The sequence below is a fragment of the Eubalaena glacialis genome, chromosome 3 (assembly GCF_028564815.1).
Source record: "Eubalaena glacialis isolate mEubGla1 chromosome 3, mEubGla1.1.hap2.+ XY, whole genome shotgun sequence".
Classification (NCBI taxonomy): domain Eukaryota; kingdom Metazoa; phylum Chordata; class Mammalia; order Artiodactyla; family Balaenidae; genus Eubalaena; species Eubalaena glacialis.
Window position 1 is genome coordinate 129,504,083 of NC_083718.1, and position 22,649 is coordinate 129,526,731.

Here is a 22,649-nt window from a genome sequence, read left to right on the forward strand (position 1 = left end):
ATATGCCCAGTAGTGGGATTGCTGGGTCATATGGTAGTTCTATTTTTAGTTTTTTAAGGAATCTCCATACTGTTGTCCATAGTGGCTGTATCGATTTACTTTCCCACCAACAGTGCAGGAGGGTTCCCTTTTCTCCACACCTCTCCAGCATTTATTGTTTGTAGATTTTTTGATGATGGCCATTCTGACCGGTGTGAGGTGATATACCTCATTGTAGTTTTGATTTGCATCTCTCTAATGGTTAGTGATGTTTCATGTGTTTGTTGGCAATCTGTATATCTTCTTTGGAGAAATGTCTATTTAGGTCTTCTGCCCATTTTTGGATTGGGTTGTTTGCTTTTTTGATATTGAGCTGTATGAGCTGCTTGTATATTTTGGAGATTAATCCTTTGTCAGTTGCTTCGTTTGCAAATATTTTCTCCCATTCTGAGGGTTGTCTTTTCGTTTTGTTTGTGGTTTCCTTTGCTGTGCAAGAGCTTTTAAGTTTCATTAGGTCCCATTTGTTTATTTTTGTTTTTATTTCCATTTCTCTAGGAGGTGGGTCAAAAAGGATCTTGCTGTGATTTATGTCATAGAGTGTTCTGCCTATGTTTTCCTCTTAAGAGTTTGATGGTGTCTGGCCTTACATTTAGGTCTTTAATCCATTTTGAGTTTATTCTTGTGTATGGTGTTAGGGAGTATTCTAATTTCATTCTTTTCCATGTAGCTGTCCAGTTTTCCCAGCACCAGTTATTTAAGAGGCTGTCTTTTCTCCATTGTATATTCTTGCCTCCTTTATCAAAGATAAGGTGACCATACGTGCGTGGGTTTATCTCTGAGCTTTCTATCCTGTTCCATTGATCTATATTTCTGTTTCTCAGCCAGTACCATACTGTCTTGATTACTGTAGCTTTGTAATATAGTCTGAAGTCCAGGAGCCTGATTCCTCCAGCTTCGTTTTTCTTTCTCAAGATTGCTTTGCCTGTTCGGGGTCTTTTGTGTTTCCATACAAATTGTGAAATTTTTTGTTCTAGTTCTGTGAAAAATGCCATTGGTAGTTTCATAGGGATTGCATTGAACCTGTAGATTGCTTTGGGTAGTATAGTCATTTTCACAATGTTGATTTTTCCAAACCAAGAACATGGTATATCTCTCCATTTGTTTGTATCATCTTTAATTTCTTTCATCAGTGTCTTATACTTTTCTGCATACAGGTCTTTTGTCTCCTTAGGTAGGTTTATTCCTAGGTATTTTATTGTTTTTGTTGCAATGGTAAATGGGAGTGTGTCCTTAATTTCTCTTTCAGATTTTTCATCATTAGTGTATAAGAATGCAAGAGATTTCGGTGCATTAAGTTTGTATCCTGCTACTTTACCAAATTCATTGATCAGCTCTAGTAGTTTTCTGGTAGCATCTTTAGGATTCTCCACGTATAGTATCATGTCATCTGCAAACAGTGACAGTTTTACTTCTTCTTTTCCAATTTGGATTCCTTTTATTTCTTTTTCTTCTCTGATTGCTGTGGGTAAAACTTCCAAAACTATGTGGAATAATAGTGGTGAGAGTGGGCAACCTTGTCTTGTTCCTGATATTAGTGGAAATGGTTTAAGTTTTTCACCATTGAGAACGATGTTTGCTGTGGGTTTGTCATATATGGCCTTTATTATGTTGAGGTAAGTTCCCTCTATGCCTACTTTCTGAAAGGTTTTTTATCAAAAATGGGTATTGAATTTTGTCAAAAGCTTTTCCTGCATCTACTGAGATGATCATATGGTTTTTATTCTTCAGTTTGTTAATATGGTGTATCACATTGATTGATTTGCGTATATTGAAGAATACTTGCATTCCTGAGATAAACCCCACTTGATCGTGGTGTATGATCCCTTTAATGTGCTGTTGGGTTCTGTTTGCTAGTATTTTGTTGAGGATTTTTTCATCTATGTTCATCAGTGATGTTGACCTGTAGTTTTCTTTTTGTGTGACATCTTTGTCTCGTTTTGGTATCAGGGTAATGGTGGCCTTGTAGAATGAGTTTGGGAGTGTTCCTCCCTCTGCCATAATTTGGAAGAGCTTGAGAAGGATCGGTATTAGATCTTCACTAAATGTTTGATAGAATTCGCCTGTGAAGCCATCTGGTCCTGGACTTTTGTTTTTGGAAGATTTTAAATCACAGTTTCAATTTCAGTGCTCGTGATTGATCTGTTTATATTTTCTATTTCTTCCTGGTTCAGGAACAGAAGGTTGGGCTTTTCTAAGACTTGTCCATTTCTTCCAGGTTGTCCATTTTATTGGCTTATAATTGCTTCCAGTAATCTCTCATGATCCTTTTTTTTTTTTTTTTAAACATCTTTATTGAAGTATAATTGCTCTACAATGGTGTGCTAGCTTCTGCTTTACAACAAAGTGAATCAGTTACACATACACATATGTTGCCATATCTCCTCCCTCCCGCATCTCCCTCCTCCCACCCTCCCCATCCCACCCCTCCAGGTGGTCACAAAGCACCGAGCTGATCTCCCTGTGCTATGCGGCTGCTTCCCACTAGTTATCTATTTTACATTTGGTAGTGTATATATGTCCATGACACTCTCTCACCCTGTCACATCTCACCCCTCCCCCTCCCCATATCCTCAAGTCCATTCTCTAGTAGGTCTGTGTCTTTATTCCCATCTTGCCACTAGGTTCTTCATGACCTCTTTTTTTTTTTTTTTTTCCCTTAGATTCCATATATATGTGTTAGCATACTGTATTTGTTTTTCTCTTTCTGACTTACTTCACTCTGTATGACAGACTCTAACTCCATCCACCTCATTACAAACAACTCCATTTCATTTCTTTTTATGGCTGAGTAATATTCCATTGTATATATGTGCCACATCTTCTTTACCATTCATCCGATGATGGACACCTAGGTTGCTTCCATGTCTTGGCTATTGTAAACAGAGCTGCAATGAATATTTTGGTACATGACTCTTTCTGAATTATGGTTTTCTCAGGGTATATGCCCAGTAGTGGGATTGCTGGGTCATATGGTAGTTCTATTTTTAGTTTTTTAAGGAACCTCCATACTGTTCTCCATAGTGGCTGTATCAATTTACATTCCCACCAACAGTGCAAGAGTGTTCCCTTTTCTCCACACCCTCTCCAGCATTTATTGTTTCTAGATTTTTTGATGATGGCCATTCTGACCGGTGTGAGATGATACCTCATTGTAGTTTTGATTTGCATTTCTCTAATGATTAATGATGTTGAGCATTCTTTCATGTGTCTGTTGGCAATCTGTATCTCTTCTTTGGAGAAATGTCTATTTAGGTCTTCTGCCCATTTTTGGATTGGGTTGTTTGTTTTTTTGTTATTGAGCTGCATGAGCTGCTTGTAAATCTTGGAGATTAATCCTTTGTCCGTTGCTTCATTTGCAAATATTTTCTCCCATTCTGAGGGTTGTCTTTTGGTCTTGTTTATGGTTTCCTTTGCTGTGCAAAAGCTTTTCAGTTTCATTAGGTCCCATTTGTTTATTTGTGTTTTTATTTCCATTTCTCTAGGACCTGGGTCAAAAAGGATCTTGCTGTGACTTATGTCATACAGTGTTCTGCCTATGTTTTCCTCTAAGAGTTTGATAGTGTCTGGCCTTACACTTAGGTCTTTAATCCATTTTGAGTTTATTTTTGTGTATGGTGTTAGGGAGTGTTCTAATTTCATACTTTTACATGTACCTGTCCAATTTTCCCAGCACCACTTATTGAAGAGGCTGTCTTTTCTCCACTGTATATGCTTGCCTCCTTTATCAAAGATAAGGTGACCATATGTGCGTGGGCTTATCTCTGGGCTTTCTATCCTGTTCCATTGATCTATATTTCTGTTTTTGTGCCAGTACCAAACTGTCTTGATTACTGTAGCTTTGTAATATAGTCTGAAGTCAGGGAGCCTGATTCCTCCAGCTCCATTTTTCGTTCTCAAGATTGCTTTGGCTATTCGGGGTCTTTTGTGTTTCCATACAAATTGTGAAATTTTTTGTTCTAGTTCTGTGAAAAATGCCAGTGGTAGTTTGATAGGGATTGCATTGAATCTGTAGATTGCTTTGGGTAGCAGAGTCATTTTCACAATGTTTATTCTTCCAATCCAAGAACATGGTATATCTCTCCATCTATTTGTATCATCTTTAATTTCTTTCATCAGTGTCCTATAATTTTCTGCATACAGGTCTTTTGTCTCCTTAGGTAGGTTTATTCCTAGGTATTTTATTCTTTTTGTTGCAATGGTAAACGGGAGTGTTTTCTTAATTTCACTTTCAGATTTTTCATCATTAGTATACAGGAATGCAAGAGATTTCTGTGCATTAATTTTGTATCCTGCTACTTTACCAAATTCATTGATTAGCTCTAGTAGTTTTCTGGTAGCATCTTTTGGATTCTCTATGTATAGTATCATGTCATCTGCAAACAGTGACAGCTTTACTTCTTCTTTTCCGATTTGGATTCCTTTTATTTCTTTTTCGTCTCTGATTGCTGTGGCTAACACTTCCAAAACTATGTTGAATAATAGTGGTGAGAGTGGGCAACCTTGTCTTGTTCCTGATCTTAGTGGAAATGGTTTCAGTTTTTCACCATTGAGGACAATGTTGGCTGTGGGTTTGTCATATACGGCCTTTATTATGTTGAGGAAAGTTCCCTCTATGCCTACTTTCTGCAGGACTTTTATCATAAATGGGTGTTGAATTTTGTCGAAAGCTTTCTCTGCATCTATTGAGATGATCATATGGTTTTTCTCCTTCAATTTGTTAATATGATGTATCACGTTGATTGATTTGCGTATATTGAAGAATCCTTGCATTCCTGGAATAAACCCCACTTGATCATGGTGTATGATCCTTTTAATGTGCTGTTGGATTCTGTTTGCTAGTATTTTGTTGAGGATTTTTGCATCTATGTTCATCAGTGATATTGGCCTGTAGTTTTCTTTCTTTGTGACATCTTTGCCTGGTTTTGGTATCAGGGTGATGGTGGCCTCGTAGAATGAGTTGGGGAGTGTTCCTCCCTCTGCAATATTTTGGAAGAGTTTGAGAAGGATAGGTGTTAGCTCTTCTCTAAATGTTTGATAGAATTCGCCTGTGAAGCCATCTGGTCCTGGGCTTTTGTGTGTTGGAAGATTTTTAATCACAGTTTCAATTTCAGTGCTTGTGATTGGTCTGTTCATATTTTCTATTTCTTCCTGGTTCAGTCTCGGCAGGTTGTGCATTTCTAAGAATCTGTCCATTTCTTCCAGGTTGTCCATTTTATTAGCATAGAGTTGCTTGTAGTAATCTCTTATGATCGTTTGTATTTCTGCAGTGTCAGTGGTTACTTCTCCTTTTTCATTTCTAATTCTATTAATTTGAGTCTTCTCCTTTTTTCTCTTGATGAGTCTGGCTAATGGTTTATCAATTTTGTTTATCTTCTCAAAGAACCAGCTTTTAGTTTCATTGATTTTTGCTATTGTTTCCTTCATTTCTTTTTCATTTATTTCTGATCTGATCTTTATGATTTCTTTCCTTCTGCTAGCTTTGGGGTTTTTTTGTTCTTCTTTCTCTAATTGCTTTAGGTGCAAGGTTAGGTTGTTTATTCGAGATGTTTCCTGTTTCTTGATGTAGGCTTGTATTGCTATAAACTTCCCTCTTAGAACTGCTTTTGCTGCATCCCATAGGTTTTGGATCGTCGTGTCTCCATTGTCATTTGTTTCTAGGTATTTTTTGATTTCCCCTTTGATTTCTTCAGTGATCACTTCGTTATTAAGTAGTGTATTGTGTAGCCTCCATGTGTTTGTATTTTTTACAGATCTTTTCCTGTAATCGATATCTAGTCTCATAGCGTTGTGGTCGGAAAAGATACTTGATACGATTTCAATTTTTTTAAATTTACCAAGGCTTGATTTGTGACCCAAGATATGATCTATCCTGGAGAATGTTCCATGAGCACTTGAGAAAAATGTGTATTCTGTTGTTTTTGGGTGGAATGTCCTATAAATATCGATTAAGTCCATCTTGTTTAATGTATCATTTAAAGCTTGTGTTTCCTTATTTATTTTCATTTTGGATGATCTGTCCATTGGTGAAAGTGGGGTGTTAAAGTCCCCTACTATGATTGTGTTACTGTCAATTTCCCCTTTTATGGCTGTTAGTATTTGCCTTATGTATTGAGGTGCTCCTATGTTGGGTGCATAAATATTTACAATTGTTATACCTTCCTCTTGGATCGATCCCTTGATCATTATATAGTGTCCGTCTTTGTCTCTTGTAATTGTCTTTATTTTAAAGTCTATTTTGTCTGATATGAGAATTGCTACTCCAGCTTTCTTTTGATTTCCATTTGCATGGAATATCTTTTTCCATCCCCTCACTTTCAGTCTGTATGTGTCTCTAGGTCTGAAGTGGGTCTCTTGTAGACAGCATATATATGGGTCTTGTTTTTGTATCCATTCAGCCAGTCTGTGTCTTTTGGTGGGAGCATTTAATCCATTTACATTTAAGGTAATTATCGATATGTATGTTCCTATTCCCATTTTCTTAAATGTTTTGGGTTTGTTATTGTAGGTGTTTTCCTTCTCTTGTGTTTCTTGCCTAGAGAAGTTCCTTTAGCATTTGTTGTAAAGCTGGTTTGGTGGTGCTGAACTCTCTCAGCTTTTGCTTGTCTGTAAAGGTTTTAATTTCTCCATCAAATCTGAATGAGATCCTTGCTGGGTAGAGTAATCTTGGTTGTAGGTTTTTCTCCTTCATCACTTTAAGTATATCCTGCCACTCCCTTCTGGCTTGCAGCGTTTCTGCTGAAAGATCAGCTGTTAACCTTATGGGGATGCCCTTGTGTGTTATCTGTTGTTTTTCCCTTGCTGCTTTTAATATGTTTTCTTTATATTTAATTTTTGATAGTTTGATTAATATGTGTCTTGGTGTGTTTCTCCTTGGATTTATCCTCTATGGGACTCTCTCTGCTTCCAGGACTTGATTAACTATTTCCTTTCCCATATTAGGGAAGTTTTCAACTATAATCTCTTCAAATATTTTCTCAGTCCTTTTCTTTTTCTCTTCTTCTTCTGGGACCCCTATAATTCGAATGTTGGTGCATTTAATGTTGTCCCAGAGGTCTCTGAGACTGTCCTCAGTTCTTTTCATTCTTTTTTCTTTATTCTGGTCTGCAGTAGTTATTTCCACCATTTTATCTTCCAGGTCACTTATCCGTTCTTCTGCCTCAGTTATTCTGCTATTGATCCCATCTAGAGTATTTTTAATTTCATTTATTGTGCTTGTCATCGTTTCTTGGTTCCTCTTTAGTTCTTCTACGTCCTTGTTAAATGTTTCTTGCATTTTGTCTATTCTATTTCCAAGACTTTGGATCATCCTTACTATCATTATTCTGAATTCTTTTTCAGGTAGACTACCTATTTCCTCTTCATTTGTTAGGTCTGGTGTGTTTTGACCCTGCTCCTTCATCTGCTGTGTGTTTTTCTGTCTTCTCATTTTGCTTATCTTACTGTGTTTGGGGTCTCCTTTTCACAGGCTGCAGGTTCGTAGTTCCCGTTGTTTTTGGTATCTGTCCCCAGTGGCTAAGGTTGGTTCAGTGGGTTGTGTAGGTTTCCTGGTGGAGGGAACTAGTGCCTGTGTTCTGGTGGATGAGGCTGGATGTTGTCTTTCTGGTGGGTTCGTCCACGTCTGGTGGTGTGTTTTGGGGTGTCTGTGGCCTTATTATGATTTTAGGCAGCCTCTCTGTTAATGGATGGGGCTGTGTTCCTCTCTTGCTAGTTGTTTGGCATAGGGTGTCCAGCACTGTAGCTTGCTGGTCGTTGAGTGAAGCTGGGTCTTGATGTTCAGATGGAGATCTGTGAGAGATTTTCGCCGTTTGGTATTACGTGGAGCTGGGAGGTCTCTTGTGGACCAGTGTCCTGAAGTTGGCTCTCCCACCTCAGAGGCACAGCCCTGATGCCTGGCTGGAGCACCAAGAGCCTTTCATCCACACGGCTCAGAATAAAAGGGAGAAAAAATGGAAAGAAAGAAAAAAAGAGGATAAAATAAAATAAAATAAAGCAATTATAATAAAAAATAAGAAAAAAATTATTAAGAGTAAATTTATTAAGAAAAAAATTTTTTTTTTAATTTTTATAAATAGATTTATTAATTTTTTATACTAAAAATAAGAAAAAAATTATTTAGAAAAAATTTATTAAGAAAAAAAATTTTTTAATTTTTTAAAATAAAAAATATGAAAAAACTTATTAAAAATTTTTTTAAAAATAGAAAATAAGGAAAAAATTATTAAGAAAACATTTATTAGGGAAAAAAAAATTTTTAAGCCAAAAAAAAAAAAAAAAAAAAAAACGGACGGACCTAACCCTAGGACTAACGGTGAGAGCAAAGCTATACAGACAAAATCTCACCCAGAAGCATACACATCTACACTCACAAAAAAAAGGAAAAGGGGAAAAGTTAATATATCCTGCTCCCAAAGTCCATCTCCTAAATTTGGGATGATTCGTTGTCTATTCAGGTATTCAACAGATGCAGGCACATCAAGTTGTTTGTGGAGCTTTAATCCGCTGCTTCTGAGGCTGCTGGGAGAGATTTCCCTTTCTCTTCTTTGTTCGTACAGGTCCCGGGGTTCAGCTTTGGATTTGGACCCGCCTCTGCATGTAGGTCCCCTGAGGGCGTCTGTTCCCCGCCCAGACAGAACGGGGTTAAAGGAGCAGCTGATTCGGGGGCTCTGGCTCAGTCAGGCCGGGGGGAGGGAGCGGTACGGAGGAGGCGGGGCGAGCCTGCGGCTGCAGAAGCCGGCGTGACGTTGCAGCAGCCTGAGGCGCGCCGTGCGCTCTCCCGGGGAAGTTGTCCCCGGATTACGGGAGCCTGGCCGTGGCGGGCTGCACAGGCTCCCGGGAGGGGCGGTGTGGAGAATGACCTGTGCTCGCCCACAGGCTGTTTGGTGGCGGCAGCAGCAGCCTTAGCGTCTCATGCCCGTCTCTGGGGTCCGCGCTGATAGCCGCGGCTCGCGCCCGTCTCTGGAGTTCGTTTAAGTGGCGCTCTGAATCCCCTCTCCTTGCACGCCGCGAAACAAAGAGGCAAGAAAAAGTCTCCTGCCTCTTCGGCAGCTGCAAACTTTTTCTCGTGCACCCTCCCGGCTAGTTGTGGTGCGCTAGACCCTTCAGGCTGTGTTCACGCAGCCAACCCCAGTCCTCTCCCTGGGATCCGACCGAAGCCCGCGCCTCAGCTCCCAGCCCCCGCCCGCCCCGGCGGGTGAGCAGACAAGCCTCTCGGGCTGGTGAGTGCTGCTCGGCGCCGAGCCTCTGTGCGGGAATCTCTCCGTTTTTCCCTCTGCGTCCCTGTTGCTGTGGGATCCGCGCTGATAGCCGCGGCTCGCGCCCGTCTCTGGAGCTCGTTTAGGCGGCGCTCTGAATCCCCTCTCCTTGCGCGCCGCGAAACAAAGAGGCAAGAAAAATTCTCTTGCCTCTTTGGCAGCTGCAGTCTTTTTCCCGGACTCCCTCCCAGCTAGCACCGAAGCCCGAGCCCCAGCTCCCAGGCCCCGCCCGCCCCGGCGGCTGAGCAGACAAGCCTCTCGGGCTGGTGAGTGCTGGTCAGCACCGCTCCTCTGTGCGGGAATCTCCGCTTCGCCCTCCGCACCACTGTGGCTGCGCTCTCCTCCGTGGCTCCGAAGCTTCCCCCCTCTGCTACCCGCAGTCTCTGCCCACGAAGGGGCTTCCTAGTGTGTGGAAACCTTTCCTCCTTCACAGCTCCCTCCCACTGGTGCAGGTCCCGTCCCTATTCTTTTGTCTCTGTTATTTCTTTTTTCTTTTGCCCTACCCAAGTACGTGGGGATTTTCTTGCCTTTTGGGAGGTCTGACGTCTTCTGCCAGCGTTCAGTGGGTGTTCTGTAGGAGCAGTTCCACGTGTAGATGTATTTCTCATGTATCTGTGGGGAGGAAGGTGATCTCCGCGTCTTACTCTTCCGCCATCTTGCCCCTCCCTGTCTCATGATCCTTTTTATTTCTGCAGTGTCAGTTGTTACTTCTCCTTTTTCATTTCTAATTCTGTTGATTTGAGTCTTCTCCTTTTTTTTTCTTGATGAGTCTGGCTAATGGTCTATCAGTTTTGTTTATCTTCTCAAAGAAACAGCTTTTAGTTTTATTGATCTTTGCTATTGTCTCCATTTGTTTTTCATTTCTGATGTGATCTTTATGATTTCTTTCTTTCTGCTAACTTTGGGGTTTTTTTGTTCTTCTTTCTCTAATGCTTTAGGTGTAAGGTTAGGTTGTTTATTTGAGATGTTTGTTGTTTCTTGAGATAGGCTTGTATTGCTATAAACTTCCCTCTTAGAACTGCTTTTGCTGCATCCCATAGGTTTTGGGTCATTGTGTTTTCATTGTCATTTGTTTCTAGGTATTTTTTGATTTCCTCTTTGATTTCTTCAGTGATCTCTTGGTTATTTAGTAGTGTATTGTTTAGCCTCCATGTGTTTGTAGCTTTTACAGATTTTTTTCTTGTAATTGATATCTAGTCTCATAGCGTTGTGGTCAGAAAAGATACCTGATACGATTTCAATTTTCTTAAATATATCAAGGCTTGATTTGTCACCCAAGATATGATTTGTCCTGGAGAATGTTCCATGAGCACTTGAGAAGAAAGTGTATTCTGTTGTGTTTGGATGGAATGTCCTATAAATATCAATTAAGTCCATCTTGTTTAATGTATCATTTAAAGCTTGTGTTTCCTTATTTATTTTCATTTTGGATGATCTGTCCATTGGTGAAAGTGGGGTGTTTAAGTCCCCTAGTATGATTGTGTTACTGTTGATTTCCCCTTCTATGACTGTTAGTATTTGCCTTGTATATTGAGGTGCTCCTATGTTGGGTGCATAAATATTTACAATTGTTATATCTTCTTCTTGGATTGATCCCTTGATCATTATGTAGTGTCCTTGTCTCTTGTAATAGTCTTTATTTTAAAGTCTATTTTGTCTGATATGAGAATTGCTACTCCAGCTTTCTTTTGATTTCTATTTTCACGGAATATCTTTTTCCATCCTCTCACTTTCAGTCTGTATGTGTCCCTAGGTCTGAAGTGGGTCTCTTGTAGAAAGCATATGTATGGGGCTTCTTTCTGTATCCATTCATCCAGTCTATGTCTTTTGGTTGGAGCATTTAATCCAGTTACATTTAAGGTAGTTATTGATATGTATGTTCCTATTACCATTTTCTTAATTGTTTTGGGTTTTTTATTATAGGTCTTTTCCTTCTCTTGCGTTTCCTGCCTAGAGAAGTTCCTTTAGCGTTTGTTGTAAAGCTGGTTTGTTGGTGCTGAATTCTCTTAGCTTTTGCTTGTCTGTTAAGGTTTTAATTTCTCCATCAAATCTGAATGAGATCCTTGCTGGGTAGAGTAATATTGGTTGTAGGTTTTTCCCTTTCATCACTTTAAATATGTCCTGCCACTCCCTTCTGGCTTGCAGAGTTTCTGCTGAAAGATCAGCTGTTAACCTTATGAGGATTCCCTTGTATGTTATTTGTTGCTTTTCCCTTGCTGCTTTTAATATTTTTTCTTTGTATTGAATTTTTGTCAGTTTGATTACTATGTGTCTCGGCGTGTTTCTCCTTGGATTTATCCTATATGGGACTTTCTGCACTTCCTGTACTTGACTGACTATTTCCTTTCCCATATTAGGGAAGTTTTCAACTATAATCTCTTCAAATATTTTCTCAGTCCTTTTTTTTTCTCTTCTTCTTCTGGGACCTCTATTATTCGAATGTTGGTGCGTTTAATGTTGTCCCAGATGTCTCTGAGAGTGTCCTCAATTCTTTTCATTCTTTTTTCTTTATACTGCTCTGCAGTAGTTATTTCCACTATTTTATCTTCCAGGTCACTTATCCGTTCTTCTGCCTCAGTTATTCTGCTATTGATTCCTTCCAGAGAAGTTTTAATTTCATTTATTGTGTTGTTCATCATTGTTTGTTTGCTCTTTAGTTCTTCTACGTCCTTGTTAAATGTTTCTTGCATTTTGTCTATTCTATTTCCAAGATTTTGGATCATCCTTACTATCATTATTCTGAATTCTTTTTCAGGTAGACTGCCTATTTCCTCTTCATTTGTTAGGTCTGGTGTGTTTTGACCCTGCTCCTTCACCTGCTGTGTGTTTTTTTGTCTTCTCATTTTGCTTATCTTACTGTGTTTGGGGTCTCCTTTTCACAGGCTGCATGTTCGTAGTTCCTGTTGTTTTTGGTATCTGTCCCCAGTGGCTAAGGTTGGTTCAGTGGGTTGTGTAGGCTTCCTGGTGGAGGGGACTAGTGCCTGTGTTCTGGTGGATGAGGTTGGATCTTGTCTTTCTGGTGGGCACATCCACGTCTGGTGGTGTGTTTTGGAGTGTCTGTGAAGTTAGTATGATTTTAGGCAGCCTCTCTGCTAACGGGTGGGGGTGTGTTCCTGTCTTGCTAGTTGTTTGGCATCGTGTGTCCAGCACTGGAGCTTGCTGGTCTTTCAGTGGAGCTGGGGTAGCATTGAGACAGAGATCTTTGGGAGAGCTCTCGCTGATTGATATTATGTGGGACCAGGAGGTCTGGTGGTCCAGTGTCCTGAACTCGGCTCTCCCACCTCAGAGGCTCAGGCCTGACACCCAGCCAGAGCACCAAGACCCTGTCAGCCACACGGCCATGTATGTGGGGAGTTTCTTTCCTTTTGGGAAGTCTGAGGTCTTCTGCCAGTGTTCAGCAGGTGTTCTGTAGGAGTTGTTTCACATGTAGATTTATTTTTGATGTGTTTGTGGGGAGGAAGATGATCTCCACGTCTTACTCCTCCGCCATCTTGCAGGTCCCCCCTTTAATTTTTTTAGGTTAAAAAAATTTTACATTTACAATCATGTATTTAATACCTGTATTAAGCTTATTCGTAGCAAAATTTTAAATGCAAATAACGTATGAACTTGAACAAATATATTCCTATATATTGCAGCCTTGCAGTGGTTATCATGTCTTCCATGCTATGTGTTTTTTTTTTAAATTGTGGTAAGAACACTTAATTTGATATCACCCCTCTTAACAAATTTTTAAGTGCCCAATACAGTAGTGTTAAACATATAGGCACAATGTTGTACCACAGATCTCTGGAACTTATTCATCTTACATACTTGGAACTTATTGCCATTGAATAAGTAACTCCCCATTTGCCCCTCTCTCCTGCCCCTGGCAACCACCATTCTACTTTCTGTTTCTATGAGTTTGACTATTTTAGATATCTCAAATTAGTAGAATCCTGCAGTTATTTGTCTTTCTGTGATTGGCTTACTTCACTTAGCATAAGTTTCTCTAGGTTTATCCACGTTGTCCAAAAGAATTGAAATTAGGATCTCAAAGACATATCTGCACTCCCATGTTCACTGCAGCACTATTCACAGTAGCTAAGATGTGGAAACAACCTAAATGTTCATTGACAAATGAATGGGTTAAAAAACATGGCATATACATACAATGGAATGTTATTCAGCCCTAAAAGAGGAAGGGAATCCAACCATATGAAGAATGAGATTTTAGTAGATGGGGTTGAGATCCACACTGGGGCACTTTTCATAGTAAAAGGGAGCATTGCTAATTGTTACTCCAGGATAATAGGTGTAAACCCTGGCTGTTTCCTACAAATTGGGACATATGATATCCCAGGAGGATGAGTCTAAAAGGACCATGAGCAGAGAGCCCTGAGTGTGGTCAAGGGAGATTTCATGGTGTATTCGATGAGTGAAAAAGTCCAAGTTGGTTGAAGCACATTGAGATGAATAGAGGGAGAAAAGCTAGAAAGGTAGTCTGGGGCTTGAACTAGGATTAAATCTGTAGGTTCTTAAACATAAAGCTAAGACATTTGGAAATTATTGAACAGGTGGTGGAGAAGCATTGCAATTTTTAAAATAATATAGTGGCATTGTCCCCTATCAGTGATATCAGTGATGTGCAGAATGATTTGGATCAGGCAGAGAGTACATGCAGGAGCCCAATTAAGGGACCACAGTAATAGTTTGAAGAGAGGTTAAGAGAATGTGGACCAAGTCCAGGCAGCAGGAATAGAAAGGAAGGGGTGGATGAAAGACACATCAGAGAGAAGGAATCAAGAGAACTTATCAACTGAATATGAAAGATAAGCAATGAAAAAGGGAAAGTCAAAGGAAACTCCCAAGACTTCAAGTTGAGGTGACTGTAGGCATTCTGTACTTGTGGGTTAGAGATAGGAAGGAAAGGGAAATCTGCAAATGATTATATAATTGGGATCCTATTCATATTGCAATTTGGAAAAATAGATATATGATAGCAATGGTACTTCTAGTTTAACTTTTGAAAATACTTTTACACCAGGACAGCTCAATCTGAATAAAAATTTGAATAACTTTCTTATAACGTGAGTGTAAGCAGCTTGTTTTGAAAAAATTGGACTTTGATTTGGAGGGAGGGTAGGGGAGAGGGTTCAGGTATATTTAATCTTCTTTCTAGAACTCAGTGGGATGCAACCCATTTTTAGGTTAGTACAGTGGTTCTTATAGTGGTTCTTACTGTAAAAGTGAAAATGGACCCAACTGAGGAAAATGTACAGTTATGACAGGCCTCTAGCTAGAACATGATTCAGAATGATTTTAAACCATGAGCTTGTATCACCCAGTTACCTCAATAGCTATCTTAAGAGTATTCAAAATTATCCAAATTAAGTACTTGGTTTTTAAAAAATAACTCATTTTCTACAGAATACTTGGGATTGTAAAGATACCTTGAAATCAAAGAAAGAAACAATGATTATGTGATATAACTTCTAAAATTTGAATTAAGCTTCTGCTATGTTTCTGACTCCCAAAATGGTACCCAAGCTATATTTTATATTTTCTTCATATTCAATTTCCCAATAATTTTCTAAGCAGTGAATTTTTTCCAGTAGGGAATATATCTGAGGAACTGGAGAGAAATAGATGAGTTAATGGGGAAAAAAATGACAGATAACTGTAATTATCTGAAAGCACACACACACACACACACACACACACCTATTTTTAAAAGAAAAATTTTTAAACAGCAAAGGGAATCAAATCACTATAGGAAAAATTTCAGAAATAAGAATGTTTCATCAAGAAAAACTTTCCTACTTTTTGAAACTCTTGAATTCTCCATAATTTTCACTTTGTTCAACATTATTCCATGCTTAAATAAAGTGAAATTAACCAGTCTGGCCATGGGGTATCGGCTGCTATTTCTCTAAAGCAGAGTTCCAGAAAAGCAAAGCGGACTTGAATACGTTATCCTGCCTACTCCCAGAATAGAATCCCCAAACATCTCAAGGTGTGAATTACTGAGAAATGCTGTCCCACTGTGGTGAGAGACTGCTGGGGGAAGGGGTAGAGAGAGGTTGTGTGGGTACACAGTAGCCCCTGGGGCTGTAGTGTGTTCTTGGCACCAAAAAGAAAGAGAAATCATAATGTAAAACCCCACATGGAACCAAACCCTGACTGATGCCATTCATCAGGGCCAGTAGCCGAGGAGTGTGGGTTTTACTTTTTAGAAATTTTGGGGGGGGTGCTGTTTCTGCTTCTTTCCTTGTGCTCTGTTTTTAAGTTTCTTTTATTCATCTTTCTAGTATGTTTACTTCTCTCTGTGCTTACTACATAGTATGAAGAGAAAACATTATAATACTATAGGATATTGTCATTATAAACATGCATTATAGTATATATTATATACAATGTAACTATGTAGATATAAACATATTATAGATATAATATTACAGGATGCTGGCCAGCCTGGCTGGGGCTTCTGGTTACATCCCTGTCTCCTTGGTAGTTACCATTACACACAGGGCTTTGACAACTTCAAGATTTCTAGTAAAAACATACCACTGTTCTAGTTTTCTCTCCTTTAGTTCCTCACCTGCAGGCATTCGTTATTAGGTATCAGGCTATTTAGCAACTGCCCTGACAGGATGAGAACCTGATCTTGAGTAGGATGTGTCAGAATGCACACTAGCCAGATCCTCTCCTCACCCCCATCAGGTTTTGCCCTCAGTGGTTGTTAACCAAAGAAAACTAGAGTGCCTGTTTTCTTCTCTTTTTATTATTCTCATAATTCTTCAGTCCCAATGAAATTTAAAGTTCCTGGGTTGAAATTAGACTTAAACAAGTGATAGTTTGTTTCTGAATTGACTGTGATTAGCTTTCCCTATGATGGATCCATTTCCTATTGTGAGGTAGAGTAATAAGGATGTGTGTGGAGTTTTAGATATGGCTAATTGGAATCTTTCTAGAAAGTTGTAATCATATTAGAATAACCACTAAATGAAAAAGGTTAGGCATCGGAGATGTAGATATTTGTCTGCCTCTGTAACTACCTCTCTCTCATGGACCTTACATAAGTCAGCTTACCTCACTACCCCTAAAAACCAAAGCTATGTATGTGAGAGCAGTAAAGGTATAACAGGGTTTTATCAATGTGTAAGGTATTACTGTGTCTGTTACTGTACAATTATCATTCGTTATTATTATTACTACCACCACTAAAAATAGAATGTAACTTCTGCCTGCCTGTGCTAAAAGACTGGAACATATCCATATGCCCTCTAGAACAAGAAGTTTTTGCTATGAAAATTCTCATGCGCATCTTTTAATCCTCTCAAGTAGGTCGATCTTTTTCTTTACTAATATATTCTTCATTAAGTTTCAAGTAAAGAATGATTGTATTGTTTCACACTTTCAAGACATAGTTTTGACCTTCTAGACCACTTATGAGCTGAACAAAATTTAATACTAGAAATAGGAAATACTTTAGTTGAAAACCTGAGTATCCCTACTGGATACTGGTTTGACTTGTGATCCCTTAGAAAATAACCAAGTCTCTATGAGCTAAATTTTCTCTAAACCTCATTTCACAATATCCAGCTTTCAGAATAGCTGGAAAATTACCGTTTAGACACATTTCATTTTTTAATGCATTATAGACATTGTTGTTCAAATAGTTGCAACTCTATTCCTCATATAAAGCTTATGTAGTCAATCCTTTATTTAATAATAGTACCCTTTAAATGTGCATGTAGAAAGATAATGGAGAGAGAGAGGAATGGAAATGGCTAATTTTTTTTATTATACCATGTATTGGGAAGCATGAAGAAAATCAAATAGCTTAAATTACAATTTCAAATAAAAAATAGTTTCTTGATGTTGGTGTACTCTAACCTCTAAAAACATTTTACAAATAAAGAATCAAGAAAATAAATACTAACAGCTCTGGGGAAACTTCTTTAATCATGGAACTATAACCACTCCCTGCTGCTAAAGTCTTTGATTGCAGAAATGCATCCGATCTACCTTTCAGAATTATTAGGTATAAAATGGCATATCACTGTTGTTATTGTCTTTTTCTCCCTTCTTATATTTTTTTGCAGTGAACAATAGGTTATTTTGTACCCCTTTTAATTCTCCCCCCCCCCACCTTCTAATACCATCACCTTGGGGTTAGGTTTCAACATAGGGAATTGGGGGAGACACATTAAGTCCATAAGCGGGAGGAAAACGGATGCTATGTGAGTCTTCTCAGGACGCTTTTAATTCTTGATTCCTTTTTGTCTTTAGGAGTTGTACAGATGTGCTGTGCTGCATGATCTTCATACTGTTCATTATTGCCTACATTCTTTTAGGACTTGTGGGTGAGTAAATACAGGTATAGAAGATATTTAACATTTGCTAATTAAATAACTAAGTCAATGTCACATTTTTAACATTAATCATTTTCTTCCAAAATCCTTCTTATTATCGATTATTATATTTTCTGGAGGGAATGTACCTCACCAGGACTCATTGGGTAGCAGATGCAATGAAAAATAAACACAAAGCAGTTTATCCAAAAGCAAGCCTAAATTACTTAGGTAAATACAATTATACAGAAGAATGAAAAAACCTTATGGTTGCTTTTTAATCATTTTTACTTTTGAAATTTTATTAAGCAGCTGATAAAGTTCATGTTGCTATTTACTAATAAGAACTAGGGCCTAGATAAGTTTAAGTAATACATAACCTTTTCTTTTTATAAGTAAATTAAAAAGAAGGAACAATTATTAAGAATTTCACCAAATAGTTCATTGACATATAGGAAATCCTATCGTCTTTGCCTACCAGAAAGAGATATCCTGTTGTTCATTGTTAGATTAAAGATTTTTCTATGGAAGTGAAAATAAAGAGGGCAAATATAGATGGTCTTTATTTGGGTTGTTTTAAAAACTACCAAAGGGGATCAATCAAGATGGCAGAGTAAGAGGACATGGAGCTCACCTCCCTCCACAAACACATCAAAAATACATCTACATGTGGAACAACTCTCACTGAAAACTAACTGGAAACTGGCAGAAAGACTCCAAGGCTGTAAGAATGATACACACATAATTGGGTAGGAAGGAAAAAAAAAAGCAATCAGATCAGGACCTGTGCTCCTGGGAGGGGAGTTCAGAGGGCAAGAAAGATCACACAGTTGGACACTCACCCTGGGGAGTAAGCAGTGAGAGCCACAGATTGGGTGCCCCAGTCCTGGGGTCCTATACAGAGGAGACGAGCCCCCTTAGCTGGTTGGAGGACTGCTGGGCCTGACAGGAGGGCTGTGGGAAGCCTGGACTCCAGTTGTGAGGAACACTCATGTGCTGTCTTGCCCTGAGGCAGGGTGCAGAGAGGTCTGCTGCAGTGGCTGCTGGGTTTCCCATAACTGCCTTGGCATGCACCCAAGCCAAGCAGAGGCTCTGATCCTGCTCATTCCATGTCACAGAGCAGCACTGGATCTGGGGCAGCCATGACTGGGGAGAAGACTCGACTGTGGGATGCAGAGATGAGCTAGTCCCTGGGCATGGCCTGGGTGGGATGGTGGCAGCCACTCTTGAGCTTACTCAAGCAGTGCATCTGAAGTAGCCCCGACCTCTGACAGCAGCTGCCCCACCACAGCTCACCCCCTGATCACATGCCAAGTGTCCACATAGGCCTCACCTGCCCAATGATATGGCTCAGCAACAGGGCGGGGGTGCTGGAGGCTGAGGACACTGATCCGCTGTGAGGAACAAAGGGGACTTGCACCTGAGTCTGTGTCTGAGCAGAACAAGGGAAACGGTTGTGCGTGCCTGCACAGGCAGCGCATTAGAGACAGCTTGGACCTCTGTCTGCAGACAACATGAGCAGAGAGCCCTCACAAGCCCCCCTTGCTTCAGCATTCCCCCACTCTGGGGCAAAGGTGCCAGTTCAGAGAGAGGGGAAAACACACACTTAAGGGGAACAGAGCCAGCTTGAGCCCGAGCCTCAGGGCTTCTGCTCCAGCAACTTGGGCTCAGACCCCACCCCTGATAGGGCAGTGACAGCCACTGAGCAGAAAGGAAGCCCTGCCTCACACTGGGCTCCAGCTCTAGCCTCTCCATCTCTAGCCCCACCCCCTACCAAGGTGATAGCTGCCAGCAAACCCTGAGGAAAGATGTGACTTGGATCCATATCAAATCCAGCTCTCCCACCAAAGGCAGTGGACACACTGCACCTGTACAGGAATGGCCCCGCATAAGAACAACCCTTCAAGCAACAATAGGTAACTGTTTCACCTAAATTCATAGAGGCAGAGAAAGTTAAGCAAAATGAAAATGCAGAGGCACTGCTGTCAATTAAAAGAGCCAAAGAAACACTCTGAAAAAAATAATGAAATAGAAATAAACAATTTACCAGATAAAGAATTCAAAGCATTAGTAATTAAAATGTTTACTGAATTAGGAAAAAGAATAGATGTACACAATAAAAATTTTAACAAGGAACTATAAAATATAAAAAAGACCCAATCAGAAATGAAGAATTCAATAGCTGAAATAAACACACTAGAAAGAATGAATAGCAGACTGAGTGATCCAGAAGAATGTATATGTGATCTGAAAGATAGAATAATGGGAATCACTGAATCAGAACAGCAAAATAAATAAATAAATAAATAAAAACTTGAAACAGTTTAAGAGATCTCTGAGATAGCATTAAGCATATGAACCTTCACATTATAGGAGTCCCAGAAGGAGAAGAGAGAGACAAGGGGATTGAAAATGTATTTGATGAAATTATGGTTGAAAACTTCCCAAACCTGAAGAAAGAAATAGACATCCAGGTACAGGAAGCACAGAGAGTCCCAAACATGATGAACCCAAAAAATATCCACAGCAAGACATACATAATTAAAATGGCAAAAGTCAAGGCTAAAGAGAATTCTAAAGGCAGCAAGAGAAAACAAGGAGTCATATACAAGGGAATCCCTGTAAGGCTATCAGCTGATTTCTCTGAAGAAAATTTTCAGGCCAGAAGGGAGTGGCATGATATATTCAAAGTGCTGAAGGGAAAACCCTGCAACCTACAATACTCTACCCAGCAAGATTATCATTTTGAATAGAGGAAATGTTAAAGGGTCTTATCTAAGTGGAAAAGAAGTAAGAATCTAAAAAGGAAAATCTCACTAGGAAATGCAAATATATAATAAGGACTGATGATCAACCACTTAAAGACTAAAAGACAGAAAATTCTAAAGCAACTATAACTATAATAAACAGTTACAGGTGTTCCTTAAGAAATAAGAAAAATCTCAAATAAACAGCCTAAACTGCCACCTAAATGAATTAGAAAAAGAAGAACAAACAAAACCCAAAGTCAGCAGAAGGAAGGAGATATTAAAGAACAGAGAGGAAATAAATAAAATAGAGATTTGTAAATCAGCTATACTTCAATTTAAGAAAAAACTACCAAAGGAACTGGTGTGAATATTTTCTGTAAAAAGATTTCACCATTGCATATGAATGTATCACATTATCCACAGAGACTTAAGTCCTATCCCTTAGATGCTGACTTAGGAAACTTTATTATTATTGGGAGGGGGGGCTGTAAAAGTCAGATAATAGCTTCTAGTAACAATAATTAATGCCTAGAGTTAATGTGGATAGATTGTATCAGCAGAAAGAAGGCAGTGCTTACCTAGAGAACAATGGAAAATACTTTTCTCTGGTCTTCAGTTTTATCTTCCAGTAAAGAGAAATACTTTGAGAACAGCAATTGAAAGTGATTTCCAGAAGATCATCTGAGTAATACCAGGTGAAAACTACACATAAATGGAGAATTAAAAAAAGTAAGGCAGGAAGATAGGGAAGGAGAGAAGAATAAAGGAGTATAAACCACAAAACCAAATAATGTGCTCTTAGGTCTTCAGAAGATTCCTTTGTTATTTCTTCAGTGTATTTGAACTTCTAAACATTAATGCATTAGTAGCACAATACATAAATATATAAATTGAATATTATAATACAGTGAATTTTCTTATTATACAACTAATAGAATTTTAGCTTCTCCAACTTTGGGACACATGTCTGTCTCTGTAATTTCTTTGTTTTTACTTTTTGTCATCGAGTTGAAATATGTTGCATGAGAGAAAAAAAGATTTGGAGTCAAGCAGATCTAGGGTTTCCCCGTATTATTTGGTGGACTTGAACTACTTTCTAAATCTCAGTAGTTTTCTCACCTGTAAAAATATGGAAACACTACCTACTTTGCAGGGCTGTTATGAGGAGTAAATGAAATAATATCCAACTACGCCAATAATGCTACATAATAGTAAGAGGCAGTACTTCATTTGCTACCATTGTATAATCTAGCTGTTCTGAATTTTAATAAATTGCTTTAAAATGTAATTTACTATATTGTTTCTATAGCGACCCATAATTTTGGTTATTAAAGTTTGAATGCACACGGGGACTTCATAAGGATCTCTTATTGTGCCCAAAATCTTTCCCTGAGGAGGCCTTATGGCACAATTGGGTAAGTCTCTCCTCTGTATCTCAGAGCCAGTCTCTTGTAATCGTAGAGAAATGCCTTCTGTCCTTATCTAGAGCTGGGAAAGCCACTGCCACTCTCTCCCTTGTCAGCACGGTAGAAGAAACGGGAGTGTGTACTGTCATTCCCTCTGGAGCAAGATGAGAAATTTGCCTTTTTGTTCAAGATCTCCAGATTCAGTTTGTAAATGCCTTAATTCACATAAGGAAATTGGAAGATAAAGATTCCTCAATGAAAAACTGTGTGCAATATTGGATTAATTTAGTGTTTCCTCTAAATTAATCCTTATGCCACTGATTAAAATGAGCAACTCACAAAATTTAATATGTGTATATTTCTCATCCGTGAACTACAAATAGCCGTACTTGCCTGTTTCTAAGATAAATTTAACTCTTACAATGTTGGACTAAAAGAAGAATGAAGGAAAACGCTTGGCAGAGGTTAGTAGGAGTGTTAAGAATTTTTTTAACATGAAAGAATGTGTACCTTCATCTGAGGAAAGATGAAGCTAAGTCAGTTTTACTGATGTGTTGTAAGTAGTTTTGCATCTTTTGCCATTTTGTTAGATCAGGACCTTCTTAGGCTTACTTTCATCCATGTTCTTTTCATAAGAAGTGCTCCCATGAAAGAGCCATGTTTCTTACAAATTCTTCCAAGAAAAAAACTGTTCTTTGCCCTTTATGTAGAATATGGCCAGCTAGGGTAACACTTGGATGCAACAAAGGCACTTGACATTCGACTGATGAAAGGCAGAACCTCCGTTCAAGTGGGTGAAGTGGAGTCTGGGTAGAAGGTAATCAAATCTCCTTGAAAGATCAAACATTTATGGTAATAGCCCTCTTT

At 39.0% G+C, this 22,649-nt stretch overlaps 1 protein-coding gene across 1 annotated transcript in view; it reads left to right on the forward strand.

Moving 5' to 3' along the window:
- Positions 1–22,649, forward strand: part of SLC44A5 (solute carrier family 44 member 5) — a 367,788-nt gene that overhangs the window by 256,617 nt on the left and 88,522 nt on the right. Inside the window, exon 3 of the mRNA XM_061186439.1 lies at positions 17,565–17,638. Coding sequence (XP_061042422.1) covers positions 17,565–17,638 — 74 coding nt within the window. The remainder of the gene's footprint in view (positions 1–17,564; positions 17,639–22,649) is intronic.